The 15,769-nt window shown below is 39.1% G+C and overlaps 1 protein-coding gene across 1 annotated transcript in view; it reads left to right on the forward strand.

Moving 5' to 3' along the window:
* Positions 1-15,769, forward strand: part of LOC126235648 (dynein axonemal heavy chain 3) — a 1,245,905-nt gene that overhangs the window by 788,149 nt on the left and 441,987 nt on the right. The window contains exons 43-45 of the mRNA XM_049944362.1: positions 2,121-2,312; positions 3,492-3,685; positions 3,836-4,043. Coding sequence (XP_049800319.1) covers positions 2,121-2,312; positions 3,492-3,685; positions 3,836-4,043 — 594 coding nt within the window. The remainder of the gene's footprint in view (positions 1-2,120; positions 2,313-3,491; positions 3,686-3,835; positions 4,044-15,769) is intronic.

Consider the following 15,769-nt stretch of genomic DNA (forward strand, 5'->3'; position numbering starts at 1 on the left):
ATCTCCTTACCAGGTACAAAAATCAGTGTTTATGTATGAAACAGATGCAACTGAAGTAGAGGGAATAATAAATAAAATGCAAAACAAATTATCTACAGGATGGGATGAAATCTCCTCCATTATATTAAAATGATGCAAACATTCACTCATACCTGTTCTGGTCCACCTTTTCAATGAAAGTTTGAATAAAGGTGTGTTTCCATCTGAATTAAAATATACAATAGTCAAGCCATTGCACAAAAAGGTAGTATTGACAAAGTCGAAAACTACCGACCCATTAGCTTAATTCCAATCCTAAGCAAAGTATTACGAAAGATTATTTCACTATGGTTAGAAAACTTTCTTGTCAAAGAAAAAGTGCTACAAGAAACCCAACATGGTTGTAGGAAAGGCTATTCAACATCATCTGCTATATGTGATGTAGTACATATGATACTTTGTAATTAGATGAAAAAGAAAGGGTGGAATGTTTGTTCCTAGATTTATCGCATGCATTCGACACAGTATCTCATGAGCTGCTACTTGAGAAACTGGAAGCTTATGGTATTAGAAAAAATTGCCAAAAGTCTCCTACAGTCATACCTACAAGGCAGGTATCAGGTCACACCAGTCATGCACAAAGTGGGCAATGTTATTAAGAAGTACAACTCCAGTCTAGCTAAAGTAAAGTATGGCGTGCCCCAAGGGTCAGTTTTGGGTCCTTTATTGTACATACTATATGTTAATGATCTTCCCACAGAACACAACAGCAAGCTACTTAACTATGTGGATGACACAACCGTTGTTACTGGGTAACCAACGAGAATGATTTGGTCCAAAATTGTTCTGATGCCTTATTTGGATTGAAGAACTACTTCCAAAACAACCACTTAAGCTTAAACATCAATAAAACAAATCTAATGGAATTTCAAATACACCACAAACAAGATGAAATGCAATGGAGTGTTGTGTCTGATGATGGTTCAGAAATAAAATTGAACGATAAAACTTCCTTCCTTGGCATAATGTTAGATCAGCATCTCTCTTGGTAGCATCATATTGATTTCCTATGCCAATAACTTAGCAAATCAATTTATGCAATGTGGACAATGTCACAATTTCTTAAATATAAGCAAATGAGTATAATCTACGATGCTTTAGTGTATCCATACCTCACATATGGAATTGAAGTATGGGGATGCATTGTTGCCAAGCATGTAAATAGGATATTCATCCTTTAAAAAAAAAGGCACTTAGGATCATGTGTAAGCTTAAATATAATGAGTCTTGCAAAGCAATTTTAAAATTAAGAAACTACTAACACTCCCATCACTATATATTTATAAAACTGTTCAGGTGATGCTAAAATACAAGCAGTACAATCTGAATAGAGAAGTGGACATGTACAATACTAGGAGGGCGATGATTATCACCTGGAAAGAAATAATACAAAAAGTGCAGACAAGAGTCCCTATTACATAGGGATCAAATTTTACAACAAGCTTCCAAAAAAATTAAAAAGCTTAAGTGGAAGCTGCCTTGAAATTGCCTTGAAGGAGTTCCCCAGCAATAAGTGTTTTTATAGTATTAAGGAATTCCTCTCAGAGGAGTAGAATACTTTCATTTGTATAGATAGTATTTACATATACAAAAAAAGCAACATAATTTTTTACCTGTTAGACCTATTTTATACAATTGTTTCCCACAATGTTATAAGGGGAAATGGTCAATATGTAAACTATCCAAAACAAATCCTTGTATTTGTCCATGGAGAATGAATAAATAAATAAAATAAATGATCAGTTCCTGTTTCATAGAATGTGGTCAGCTGTTGATGGATTACAACTTATAACTGTGGACATGAAGTGCAAGAGTGGGTGAGGTTATGGTTTTGTCAGGAAGCAACAGTGTTCTATGAAACAGGAATTGACTGTCTCATCTACCAGTGGGATAAAGGTCTTAATGCATGTGGTGATAACTTTTCAATTGTACCCATTGTGGTGGACGTTTGATTTTCATTTGACTGCCTGTTTTAAATGTCTATTCTATTTTTTTTCTTTTTTCTTTTTGCTATACATTTTTAAATAGCATTTTTGCTTTCATGTTTCAATCATTTCAATGAGATTAACTGGATTTTGCAGACTGTTGGTGCAGATGAAGCATTAGCGAATGAAGCAGCAGCTGTTGCACAGTCAATTAAGGATGACTGTGAAAGTGAGCTGTCACAAGCTATTCCTGCATTGGAGGCTGCCTTAACTGCTTTGGACACCCTGAAACCGGCAGATATTACTATAGTGAAATCTATGAAAAACCCTCCAGCAGGAGTTAAATTGGTAAGATTTGTTTGGAAAGGGGGGACCAAAGATATGATTCTTTAGCATAAGAAAACAACCTGTGCAACTATTCTGGATTTGAGATTAGCTTTTGATACTGACTCCCACAATATACTCATCAAAAATCTCCAGTACCACAGAGTTGGAGAGGGTGCTCTTCACCTTATAGAATCGTTCTGAAGCAACAGAGCAGACAACCAAAGATCAGACTTATGACCCATTACAAAAGGCATTTCACAAGGCACAATACTGGGACCATTCCTGTTCACTGTATGTGTAAACAACTTACACACATACTTGCTATGTGAGCAGATGATACACCTCCAACCACACAAGTAGGTGACCTAGAAGAGCTGCTACATATTGTAGATATATCAGTGGGCTATTGCACTAATGATTTCAGGCAAATTATTTAGAAATCAATAACAATAAAACTGAAGACATTGTTTTGAGTTTAAGTGTCTGCAATGAAGATCACAAAATAATCAAACTGTTATGTCTCTACATACATCAAAAACTCAGCTGGGTGAACCACACAGAAACTGTATATGTTGTACATACTGAGGAATAATGTAAGCAAAGCCCTACTACAGTAACTTCCAGAAGCTGCCCATTATGTTTCCTACATTACATTTAAATTATTTTAGCAGAATGGTTTCAGAAGAAAGCGTACTACTCCTTAAAACAGTATGAGGAACAGATTGACATAAAGTTGGGACTAATTACTGTCATGCTAAGTCGTAATAAATCCTTGTTTTTAGGTTCGTGCTTATATAATATTCACAGTGTATGTATCAATGCATTACTGAAGTAAATATTATTAAATTTTATGTACCGCATGTATGTGTAAAATGTTTGAAGATGAATAAACTTTATTCTATTCTAAACTCTATTCTCTATATTAATACCTTATTTTATTCCTCATTAACTTACCAAAATATGACCCATTTTTATTTTTGTGAATGTCATTATAAATGATAATACCATTGCAAATAATAGTGTCACTGAGGCTTTTAGGTATTATGTTATTTGGAACACCGTGATATTTTGACTTAGCTTATTGCAGTGTCTTAGTAACAACATTCAATGTAACACATAATACATCAGTAAATTTAATTTAATTTGGAAAATGTTAAGTCACATCAGTATAGTATTTTTGAAATGAATTTTTGGTTCTAGGTAATGGAAGCTGTATGCATCATGAAGGGTGCAAAACCAGAGAGGAAGCCAGATCCCTCAGGAAGTGGCCGAGTCATTGAAGACTACTGGGGGCCTTCGCTGAAACTTCTGGCAGATCTCAAGTTTTTGGACAGCCTTAAAGCTTATGATAAAGATGATATTTCGCCTGCAATAATGAAAAGAATTCGTGAAAAGTAAACATACATACATTACAAGTGTTTTTTGAGAATTGCAGTGTAAAATGAAATTCAACACACATTATTTAAATTTACTACTCAGTAACCTCACTTTATGTAATGCCACTTTGTTCGCTTCAGTCTGCAAAAATGAATTTTATTTTTCAGATTCATACCAAATAAGGATTTCAATCCGAATATTATTAAGAAAGTTTCTACAGCTTGTGAAGGGCTGTGCAAGTGGGTGAGAGCAATGGAAGTTTACGATCGTGTTATTAAGATAGTTGCTCCCAAAAAAGCAAAACTTGCAGAAGCAGAAGCTGAATTGGCTGTTCAAATGGACAAACTCAATGAAAAGAGGGCACAGTTGAAAGAGGTAACACAATGACATTTTAGTTGCTGATTATTGTAATGAAACAAGCAAATAATCATTATTTTACCACTGAATTGCACACTAAAAGTCCTTGTGACATTACAGAGCTGCATAATACACACTTATTCTCAGTACACATGGCTTTGTCTGAGTGTCCAGTCCTTCCTATCTAAACTTTTCTCCCATCTGTTAGATCTGAAAGCCAGTCAGTGTGACCTCTTAGTTTTCCTGGCAGTACTACACATTTTGTTTCCTGAATGTATTGGGTTGGTGCATAAGTTTATAACATTATTCCATAAGTTTAATAAACACAACAGAGACATTAGTTATCAATTATTTTTTATCCTTAAATTTTTATACCAGTTTGCGAACTCTGGGGTAACTTTTTGATTCCGCGACCACAGAAATCATGGTTTTGAGGCAAACAACTCATCAAGCCATATTTGGAGCACATTTTCACACAGAAAAAGAAGTTTCTTGAAGGTTGTTCAATAGGGAACAGAAAAGGAGAAAATCTTTGGGTGCAAGATCAGGTGAATAATGTGAGAGCAGAATGATCTCCCAGTCCAACTCCTGTATAAAGTTTCTCGTCAGTCTGGCAGAATACGGGTGGGCATTATCATAGAGTAGCATTACTTCACGCAGTCTTCCTGGTCCTTGTTCTTGGATTGCATCTATAAAACATCTGAGTTGTTGACAATAAATATCAAAATTGGTGATTACACTTCGGGGAAGCAATTCTTAGTGCACCACGACATTGTTCTTCCATCAATACTTGAAATGATCTTTTGTGGATGCGTGCAGGTCTTTGTATGGGGAGTTGATGCTTTGTTTGGGCTCAACCATTCCTTTCTTTTCATTGTATAACAATTATGAGGAGGAAAGTTGTTACTCTCTGTATAGCGGAGATACTGAGTTGCAGATAGGCACAACAAAAAGACTCTGTGACTCAGCATCTCCGCTGTATGGTGAGTACCAACTTTCCTTGTCATAGTTGTTACATTCCATCCTGGATTTTCCATTGTATGATTTCTTTTCCGTATGTTAGCTTAAATACACCATTTCTCATACCAGTAATCATAAACGACAGGAATGGCAACATTGTTCATGAGCTAATCATTGACGAGGAAGCAGAGATTCACATGTGGCCTCCAACAAATTTTTCTGATTTTGGTTTATAGTATGCAGTACCCATAATGTAATATTTAAACCTTGCCCATTGCATGTAAATATCGTGTGCTGGTGGAATAATCACAGTTCATCACATTTTTTAGTTCTCAAGTACACTCATGTGGATCATTCTGGATTAATACGTTTAAACAATCTTCATCAAACCCCGAAGGTCTTCCTTAATGTGAAGAGTCACTAATGTCAATCCTGCTTAAAATGAGAAAACCATTTTCTTGCCATGCGCTGTCCAGAGGCATTATCCCCACAGATGGGGCAAATGCTTCTGGCTGCCTCCACTGCTTTAATCCCTCTATTGAATGTAAACAGAGGGATATGTTGGAAACGATCTGATTTCTCCACTTGGCACTCCATTTTCTAGCATCAAAACCTTCACCCACTGTCTGCTAATGACAGAATGACAATATGTATTACTCAAACAGCAACAGTGAACTACAAATAAAATTGATAACAAATAAATAAACTCACAGCAAATGGAATACCAACGCGCAACATGAAAACCCTAGAAGCTAGTACACTAATCTAATATTAATGCCAGCAATTCCATCTGTCAATTTCCTAAATATGACAGCTGGGATGGTCATTGAAATATTGTCCATACAGTGGAAACAACAAAAACTTGCTTGAATATCTGGAAGTACACCATCCATAACATTGCCAATTTTTACCAAACTACAAATCCAAATGTAATGTAACTTCATACCTGTAACATTTATAGTGGCTTCTGAGAGATGGTATAATAAAAACTAAACATTTTGTTAGATTTATTTCACAAAGATGACTGTGTACTGGCTTGGTATTCATATATAAAAGTATACACTTCAAGAATTTCCTACATATAACTCACTTTGTTACATAACTGTGGTTTTTTTTTCTACTTATTCAGTAATAGTTCCGTTTTTTATATACCATTTGTATTGTTCTCTCATCTATTTTCCTTACATCCTTCTCCCTCTGCCCTCTTTGTCCTTCCTAGAAGGTTCTACGATTTAGGAAACTTGTTAATGTGAACATTGTCAAATAGGTAAGTTAGTGGATTTTATTTTTAATAAGTAATGTATTAATTATTGTGTTAAATAACTATTGTTATAATCGGTAAAAGATAGGGATTAACATACACAAAAAGGACATTTTAAAGTCAAATATGAAAATATTTTATGTGGGGGTCAAAATGGCCTCTTTGTGTCATTTTAAGAAAGTATATATGTGTATTGGTTTACACCCTTACGTCTGGAATTCTGATCTGTTAAGTGTTTCTTCATTGTCACATAAATATCCTCATCAGTGTTGCTATGCTTTTACCTTTTGTGCCATATCAGCACCATTATTCTCATTTTCACTAGATACAGTGTACAGCTTTTTTTAGTACAACCATTGCCCTTGCATGGTTTATTATGTTGTTTAGAACAAAATGCTTCAAAATCTAATAAAAAAATGTTTGATTGATTCATTGGCATTTGCATATAGTGTCATCTCATTTTGTTGGATTCAATTTATTTATCAACTGGTTTAGATTTGAGTCACTAATTAGTCTTAGAGCTCTTCCATGTTGAGTATATTCTCCATTTTTTCCTGTTATATGTTTGTCTGTGATGTAAAGAGAGGATATACTGAAAGAGAGGATATACTGAAGGGCAAGTTCCCATCTCCGGAGTTCTGACAGGTTGGTGTTAGTGGGAAGTATCCAGATAATCCGGACGGTGTAACACTGTGCCAAGATGTGCTGGCCGTGCACCAAGGCATGTTTAGCCACAGGGTGATCCTCATTACCAACAAACACTGTCTGCCTGTATCCATTCATGCGGAATGGACAGTTTGTTGCTGGTCATTCCCACATAGAATGCGTCACAGTGTAGGCAGGTCAGTTGGTAGATCACGTGGGTGCTTTCAAACGTGGCTCTGCCTTTGATCGTGTACACCTTCCGGGTTACAGGACTGGGGTAGGTGGTGATGGGAGGGTGCATGGGACAGGTTTTACACCGGGGACGGTTACAAGGGTAGGAGCCAGAGAGTAGGGAAAGTGGTTTGGGGATTTCATAGGGATGAACTAACAGGTTACAAAGGTTAGGTATACCTGTCCTTTTTTCCCGCAAGGTAAGTCTTTCCGCTCCCGGGATTGGAATTACCCCTTACCCCCTCCCTTAAAACCCACATCCTTTCGTCTTTCCCTCTCCTTTCCTCTTTCCCGATGAAGCAACAGTTTGTTGCGAAAGCTTGAATTTCGTGTGTATGTTTGTGTGTCTGTCGACCTGCCAGCACTTTCGTTCGGTAAGTCACATCATCTTTGTTTTTAGATATATTTTTCCCACGTGGAATGTTTCCCTCTATTATATTTGTATCATTAATTTGAACCCAACAATTACGTTTGTTATTGTCACTGTTGCATTTTGAAATCTTTCCTGTCTTATTTTCTCTTTCTGTTTTTGCAAGTAGTTTCACTTTGTTTTCACCTTCTCCTCTTTACCGAATCTACCATACAATTTTATCCCGCCTATATATACCCAATAATACGTAACCCACTTCCAAACCATAACCAAACATTTTTTTTTTTCCCGCTTTCAACAATACCGCTGCCACAAAATCCACCGTTTCCAGTTCACAAACAGTTCCTTTCAGCTATTAAACAGCCATTTCGGTCAGTTCTAATAACTTTTGTTTTTTCGCTTTTTTTCCATTTCCGTTTTTTCCCACATCACTGATCTTTTTTAGCCGCTTCCCACAGGTTTTAACGTCATTATTTCTTCGTCAGACAATTGTTAGCCTAATTTTCACAATCTGCCACCACTAAACCACTCCTTTTAATACATTTACACGCAGTTTTTCAGAAATTTTCCCGAATTGCTCCAACCTTTAACGTGTTTTGGCGGCAACACAACCACATAACCTTTGTGCACATCGTTGTCTACCAACCCAAGTTCACCACAGGATCAACATAGCCCAGCTATAACCAACACTTTTTCGCCTTTTTTCACACCTTCTAATACCATGTCACCCTCACAACATCCCCACAACGACCCCATCAAGTTTTACTTACATTCCCTCCGCAAACATGCCTTCGCCCTAGCCAGATTACACTCCCATATTCTATTTTCTCAGGCTTGTCTGACATTTGGCATTACCCACAAAGGCCTCACACTTAAAGTTCCCATCTCTGGCTGTAATCCTTCTTTCCACCAGTCCCTATACCAGTTCCAAACTGAACAATCCATTGCCCTCACCCACCTAATTCTTCACCTACACATCAACTCAGCCAATGAACACACCCGTCAACTCCTATCCTTAATAAAAGTCCTCAATCTTGCCTCTCCCACATCCACACCAACTGTTCAGAGCATCCTCCTACAGGCCAATCGCAAATTAGAACAGCATGCCACCCTCCACCTCAAAAAACTATCCAATCTCCTGGTTTCCCACCTCCAGAAAGGCAACTCACTCACCCTTCACAACCTTTCCAGCAAACCTCAACCTCCTCACATTGCACACAGACCCAGTCTCTCCCATCTACTCAATCTCCCACTTCCAGCTCCACTCCCCCCAAAACCTCAAAATTCCAATCAACACAATCTGGTACCACAACACCCTAATTCAGTAGTTAACCTTTCCTCCAAACCTCTCTCCGAATCAGAAACCTCTGTCCTATCCAAAGGCCTCACCTTCAGCCCCACTCCCAGATTCAACCAAACAGCCCTTGTCAACGTTTTACTGTCCCACACCCGTACTCTCTGCTGGAAATATCACTTTGACACGAAGAAAAATGATCCTAATCCTACTCCTAATGGTCCAACTCCCCAAGACACTATCCAAATTGAACCCTGCCTGGAACAGTTCCGTCCTCCGTCACAGCGGGACCCACCCCCTCTTCCTCAAAATCACCCTCTCCAAACCTTCCAGGAATTTCTGACTTCCAGCCTTGCCTCTCAGTCCTTCTTAAAAAACCTCAATCCTACTCCCGACATCACCACTGCTGAAGCCCAGGCTATCCGTGATCTGAAGGCTGACCGATCCATCGTCATTCTTCCGGCGGACAGGGTTCCACTACTGTGGTACTTGATCGTCGGGAGTATGTGACTGAGGGACTGCGTCAGCTTTCAGACAACTCTACATACAAAGTTTGCCAAGGTAATCCCATTCCTGATGTCCAGGCAGAGCTTCAAGGAATCCTCAGAATCTTAGGCCCCCTACAAAACCTTTCACCTGACTCCATCAACCTCCTGACCCCACCAACACCCCGCACCCCTACCTTCTACCTTCTTCCTAAAATTCACAAACCCAATCATCCCGGCCGTCCTATTGTAGCTGGCTACCAAGCCACCACAGAACGTATCACTGCCTACGTAGATAAACACCTTCAACCCATTACATGCAGTCTCCCATCCTTCATCAAAGGCACCAACCACTTTCTCGAACGCCTGGAATCCCTACCCAGTCTGTTACCCCCGGAAACCATCCTTGTAACCATTGATGCCACTTCCTTGTACACAAATATTCTGCACGTCCAGGGTCTTGCTGCGATGGAGCACTTCCTTTCACGCCGATCACCTGCCACCCTACCAAAAACCTCTTTCCTCATTACCTTAGCCAGCTTCATCCTGACCCACAACTTCTTCACTTTCGAAGGCCAGACATACCAACAATTAAAGGGAGCAGCCATGGGCACCAGGATGGCCCCCTCGTACGCCAACCTATTCATGGGTCGCTTAGAGGAAGCCTTCTTGGTTACCCAGGCCTGCCAACCCAAAGTTTGGTACAGATTTATTGATGACATCTTCATGATCTGGACTCACAGTGAAGAAGAACTCCAGAATTTCCTCTCCAACCTGAACTCCTTTGGTTCCATCAGATTCACCTGGTGCTACTCCAAATCCCATGCCACTTTCCTTGACGTTGACCTCCACCTATCCAATGGCCAGCTTCACACGTCCGTACACATCAAACCCACCAACAAGCAACAGTACCTCCATTATGACAGCTGCCACCCATTCCACATCAAACGGTCCCTTCCCTACAGCCTAGGTCTTCGTGGCAAACGAATCTGCTCCAGTCCGGAATCCCTTAACCATTACACCAACAACCTGAAAACAGCTTTTGCATCCCGTAACTACCCTCCCGACCTGGTACAGAAGCAAATAACCAGAGCCACTTCCTCATCTCCTCAAACCCAGAACCTCTCACAGAAGAACCCCAAAAGTGCCCCACTTGTGACAGGATACTTTCTGGGACTGGATTAGACTCTGAATGTGGCTCTCCAGCAGGGATACGACTTCCTCAAATCCTGCCCTGAAATGAGATCCATCATTCGTGAAATCCTCCCCACTCCACCAAGAGTGTCTTTCCGCCGTCCATCTAACCCTCGTAACCTGTTAGTTCATCCCTATGAAATCCCCAAACCACCTTCACTACCCTCTGGCTCCTACCCTTGTAACCGCCCCCGGTGTAAAACCTGTCCCATGCACCCTCCCACCACCACCTACTCCAGTCCTATAACCCGGAAGGTGTACACGATCAAAGGCAGAGCCACGTGTGAAAGCACCCACGTCATTTACCAACTGACCTGCCTACACTGTGAAGCTCTCTATGTGGGAATGATCAGCAACAAACTGTCCATTCGCATGAATGGACACAGGCAGACAGTGTTTGTTGGTAATGAGGATCACCCTGTGGCTAAACATGCCTTGGTGCACGGCCAGCACATCTTGGCACAGTGTTACACCATCCGGGTTATCTGGATACTGCCCACTAACACCAACCTGTCAGAACTCCGGAGATGGGAACTTGCCCTTCAGTATATCCCATCTTCTCGTTATCCGCCATGCCTCAATCTCCACTAATTTCAATTTGCCGCCGCCCCTACCTCACCTGTCTCTCAACAACATCTATGCCTCTACTTCCGCCTCGACTGACATTTCTGCCCAAACTCTTTGTCTTTACAAATGTCTGCTTGTGTCTGTGTATGTGCGGATGGATATGTGTGTGTGTGCAAGTGTATACCTGTCCTTTTTTCCCCCAAGGTAAGTCTTTCCGCTCCCGGGATTGGAATGACTCCTTACCCTCTCCCTTAAAACCCACATCCTTTCGTCTTTGCCTCTCCTTTCCTCTTTCCCGATGAAGCAACATTTTGTTGCGAAAGCTTGAATTTTGTGTGTATGTTTGTGTTTGTTTGTGTGTCTATCGACCTGCCAGCGCTTTCGTTTGGTAAGTCACATCATCTTTGTTTTTAGATATAACCTTATAGTTTGTTATTTATGTGACAGAAGTTAAGAGATCATAATGTATTTTTAAAATAATTAACATCTCTCATCTTAATCTAATGTCCACATTGATACCATCAGTTATTAGTACTCCACAGTTTTTATGTTGAAGGAACAAATGTATCATATTCTCGAGCAATTTTACAAATGAGTCTTCTTCATGATTTAGGGAGTGGCAACTGAAGCAACTGTTATTTCCTGTTTTGACAATAGCATGGCTGCCGTTTCAAATTTTGTCTTTAACCACAATTTACTTACATCTATAAATGCAGAGATTAGGTTCATGCTTTCCTTAACATAAACAGATACACTTCCATGCTTCACACTTGTCCTGCAGATGATAGTTAGCCATTCATAACTGTACAGTGCATATAATTTTAATTTTCATGGCTGATGATGTGTTCATTTACTAAAAGCACATTGCAATTTAAGTGTTTCAAATAGTGCTGAAGTTCAGCCAGCTACATTAGAGAGAGCAGTCTTCCGAAGTAAGAGTGATTTCAAGTGTGCCACAGGGGAGTGTTGTAGGACTGTTGCTATTCACAATATACATAAATGACTTTGTGTATAACATCGGAAGTTCACTGAGGCTTTTTGCAGATGGTGCTGTAGTATATCGAGAGGTTGTAACAATGGAAAATCGTACTGAAATGCAGGAGGATCTGCAACGAATTGACACATGATGCAGGGAATGCCAATTGAATCTCAATGTAGACAAGTGTAATGTGCTGCAAATACATAGAAAGAAAGGTCCTTTATCATTTAGCTACAATATGGCAGGTCAGCAATTGTAAGCAGTTAATTCCATAAATTATCTGGGAGTAGGCGTTAGGGGTTATTTAAAATGGAATGACCATATAAAATTAATTGTCAGTAAAGCAGATGCCAGACTGAGATTCATTGGAAGAATCCTAAGGAAATGCAATCCGAAAACAAAGGAAGTAGGTTACAGTACACTTCTTCATCCACTGATTAAATACTGCTCACCAGTGTGGGATCCGTACCAGATAGGGTTGATAGAAGAGAGAGAGAAGATCCAACAGAGAGCAGCATGCTTCGTTACAGGATCATTTAGTAATCGCGAAAGTGTTACGGAGATGATAGATAATCTCCAGTGGAAGACTCTGCAAGAGAGATGCTCAGTGGCTTGGTACGGGCCTTTTGTTGAAGTTTCGAGAACATACCTTCACTGAGGAGTCAGGCAGTATATTGCTGCCTCCTATGTATATCTCGCGAAGAGACCATGAGGATAAAATCAGAGAGATTAGAGCCCACACAGAGGCATACCGACAATCTTTCTTTCCATGAACAATATGAGACTGGCATAGAAGGGAGAACCGATAGAGGTACTCAAAGTACCCTCCGCCACACACCGTCAGGTGGCTTGTGGAGTATGGATGTAGATGTAGATGCAGATGTAGATGTAGATGTAGACAGCATATTAATGTGCAAGAACATTACACTCTGTGCTTCGGGGTTATCTGTTCATGATAATTTTCTTAGCTGTTCCTAACTTTTTATGCGTGTTGTATTATATGGCAAATGATTAGATTCTGATGATGATGATGATGATGATGATGATGATGTCTGAGCTACTCCCTTTTTTCACTGTTTGGAGCAGACTGTTAAACACATTGTATATCCCAAAAAAGATTTGAGTGTTTAACACTACATTGTGTGTAAACATTGATTGCTAATTCAGCACTACATTGTTAACCTGACACATTTCCTTACCATTTCTTTGATTGTATAATGAGCCACCTTCCAAAGCCATTCAGATAGAGCCTGTGTTTAGTGTAGAGCATTTGACCAGTATCTACAATATTTATATTTTTGAAGTGTCTACATATTTATATGAATTATTAAACCATTTATTAATAGAAGACAAAGGGGGCAGATTGTAATGATGATGAACATTCCAAAGAATAATATCCATACGAATCATTTATTTCAGGTACGTGAATGTTTCCTGGAAAGCTACATTCACTTTGTTTTTACATTCATCATCAAATACACCAATAAGTGTAATGTAGTCACTTTTAGACAAATTACCAAGTTCCTCTGAGTGAATGTTGTGGAAGCATTGGGCTCTATAAAAACCACTTCTATCACAGCTGAAGTTTCATTTGATCTTGCATCTCTTCCTATCATCACTTTTCACAACTTAATCTGTTGTTTCTTTGTCTTGTCCTTCTCTGCGTATGTTCATTTCTTTATTTTTTTCTCTGTTTTATTTTTGTCTTATTACTTTCCCTGTAATCCTTTATTTTTCCTTCTTATACTTTCACATTCTGGTTTTACCGCTATGAATCTTCAGTAATATAGTTTAATGTTAACTTTTTAATCTCTTCCTTCATCACTTTCTCTGAATAAGTTCTAGTATTTGGGCATTAACATCTATGCTTTGCTTACTTTCTATTGCTTCTAATGATTATCCATCACATCCTATGTACAGGGCATTTCAAAAAGCACTTTACAAATTCGAAAATTCATATAAATTAATTCATAGTACCTACAGAGGTGATCGTAGTGTCAATTTGTAGAGAAGAACATCAAGTTTTGGCTCACATAGTTCACTGGTGCTGAATCACACCGTAAGGAGTGCTACCATCAATTATGGTTTGCTATGTGTTATAGTTTGAAGAATCAAAGTCGGCAACCACAGTTCAGCATAATTTCCATATCAAGTACACTAAAGATCCTCCTAGTAGGCCTACAGTTTATGAGTGGCGTAAATGTTTTGTAGGAACAGGGTGCTTGGTAAGACATGGGACATCATCTGGCTGTCCAAGCACATCTGATGACGACATTGGGCAAGTGAGACAATATTTTGTCAATAGCCCCATGAAATCGATCTGACATTCATCTCATGAACTGCAGATCCCACATACAGCTATTAGGCGTGTGTTGAGAAACTGTTTGCATTTGAAACCGTACAGATTGACGCTGGTACAAGCAATAAATGACACTGATAAAATTGGTCACAAGAACTTCTGTGGGGATATGTTAAATCAGTTACATGACGATGAACATTTCTTCACCAAAATCATCTTCTCTGGCAAGTTAATTTTTCACTTAAGTGGCAAGGTTAACACACATAATTGTAGGATTTGGGACAGTGAAAATCCACATCAAAATATTGCAACATGTCCATGCCATAAACTGGATGGTTTTTGTGCGTTGAGCAAGAAAAAAATGTACAACTCCTTTTCCTCCATGAGAGAACCATCAATGGGATAGTGTACCCAAATATGTTACAACAATTTTTGATACTACAGATGACCAAGAACAAAATTTTTACTTCATGAAAGATGGTGCACCACCCCACTACCTGACTGATGTCCAGGATTTTCGCAGTGACCATTTTCCAGGTCAATGGTTTGGCCATGATGTGCCAATTGTTCCCCAGACCTGACACCACTCGATTTTTTATATGGGGATTCATCAGGGACATCCTGGTTGTACCTCCTGTGCCAGCTTCTCTACCTGAACTTAGAGCAAGAATTTACACTGCCACTGAGTAAGTTACACCTGCAATGCTACAGTGAGTTTGGGAAGAAACTGACTTCCGATGGGGTGTGTACAGGATAACCAATGGAAGCCACATGCAACATCTTTAGTTTCAGGTAAAAAACTTGATGTGTTTCCCTACAGAATAACACTAAATTCAGCCCTATGTCCTCTTTCAATAAATTTATATGAATTTTTAAAGTTGTAAAGTCCTTTTTGAAATACTCTGTATTATGTCAGTAAGGAGAACCTTCAACATATGAAATATTTGAGTAAATAAATATAAAATATCACATGTCCTTATACATTCATACATACAAATTCATATTGTACACATGAGCCAATGCTTAGATAAGGTTACTGCTATTCTGTTTTAGACCCTTGCTTCTAAGCAGTGGTGCTTGTGATCATGTGCTAATGTGCTACACCACAATGTAAATATTGCACCAAAAGTATACCATTTCTCTTCAAAAGTGAGCTGGCAATTTCACTAAAATTATGCCATTACTCTTTGAATGCTTTTTATTATGCAAATAAAAATTACGAAAACATGTTTCATTGTGGTCTCTCCACAATGAATAGAAATCAGTGTTGAGTGTTGAAGCAGTGATCAGCCACACTATGATCAAATCTGAGAAGGGTCGTAGTTGTCTCTTTTTGACTGGGGAAGGCTCTCATGTGACATCATCCCTGCTGGCTTTGAGGGTGCTAAGCTGCTGAGAGCATCGGGTCAGTATTTTTCTTCAAAAGTGGACGTAAAGTATTATGCAAGTGTAGAATAGA

The sequence above is a fragment of the Schistocerca nitens genome, chromosome 2 (assembly GCF_023898315.1).
Source record: "Schistocerca nitens isolate TAMUIC-IGC-003100 chromosome 2, iqSchNite1.1, whole genome shotgun sequence".
NCBI lineage: Eukaryota > Metazoa > Arthropoda > Insecta > Orthoptera > Acrididae > Schistocerca > Schistocerca nitens.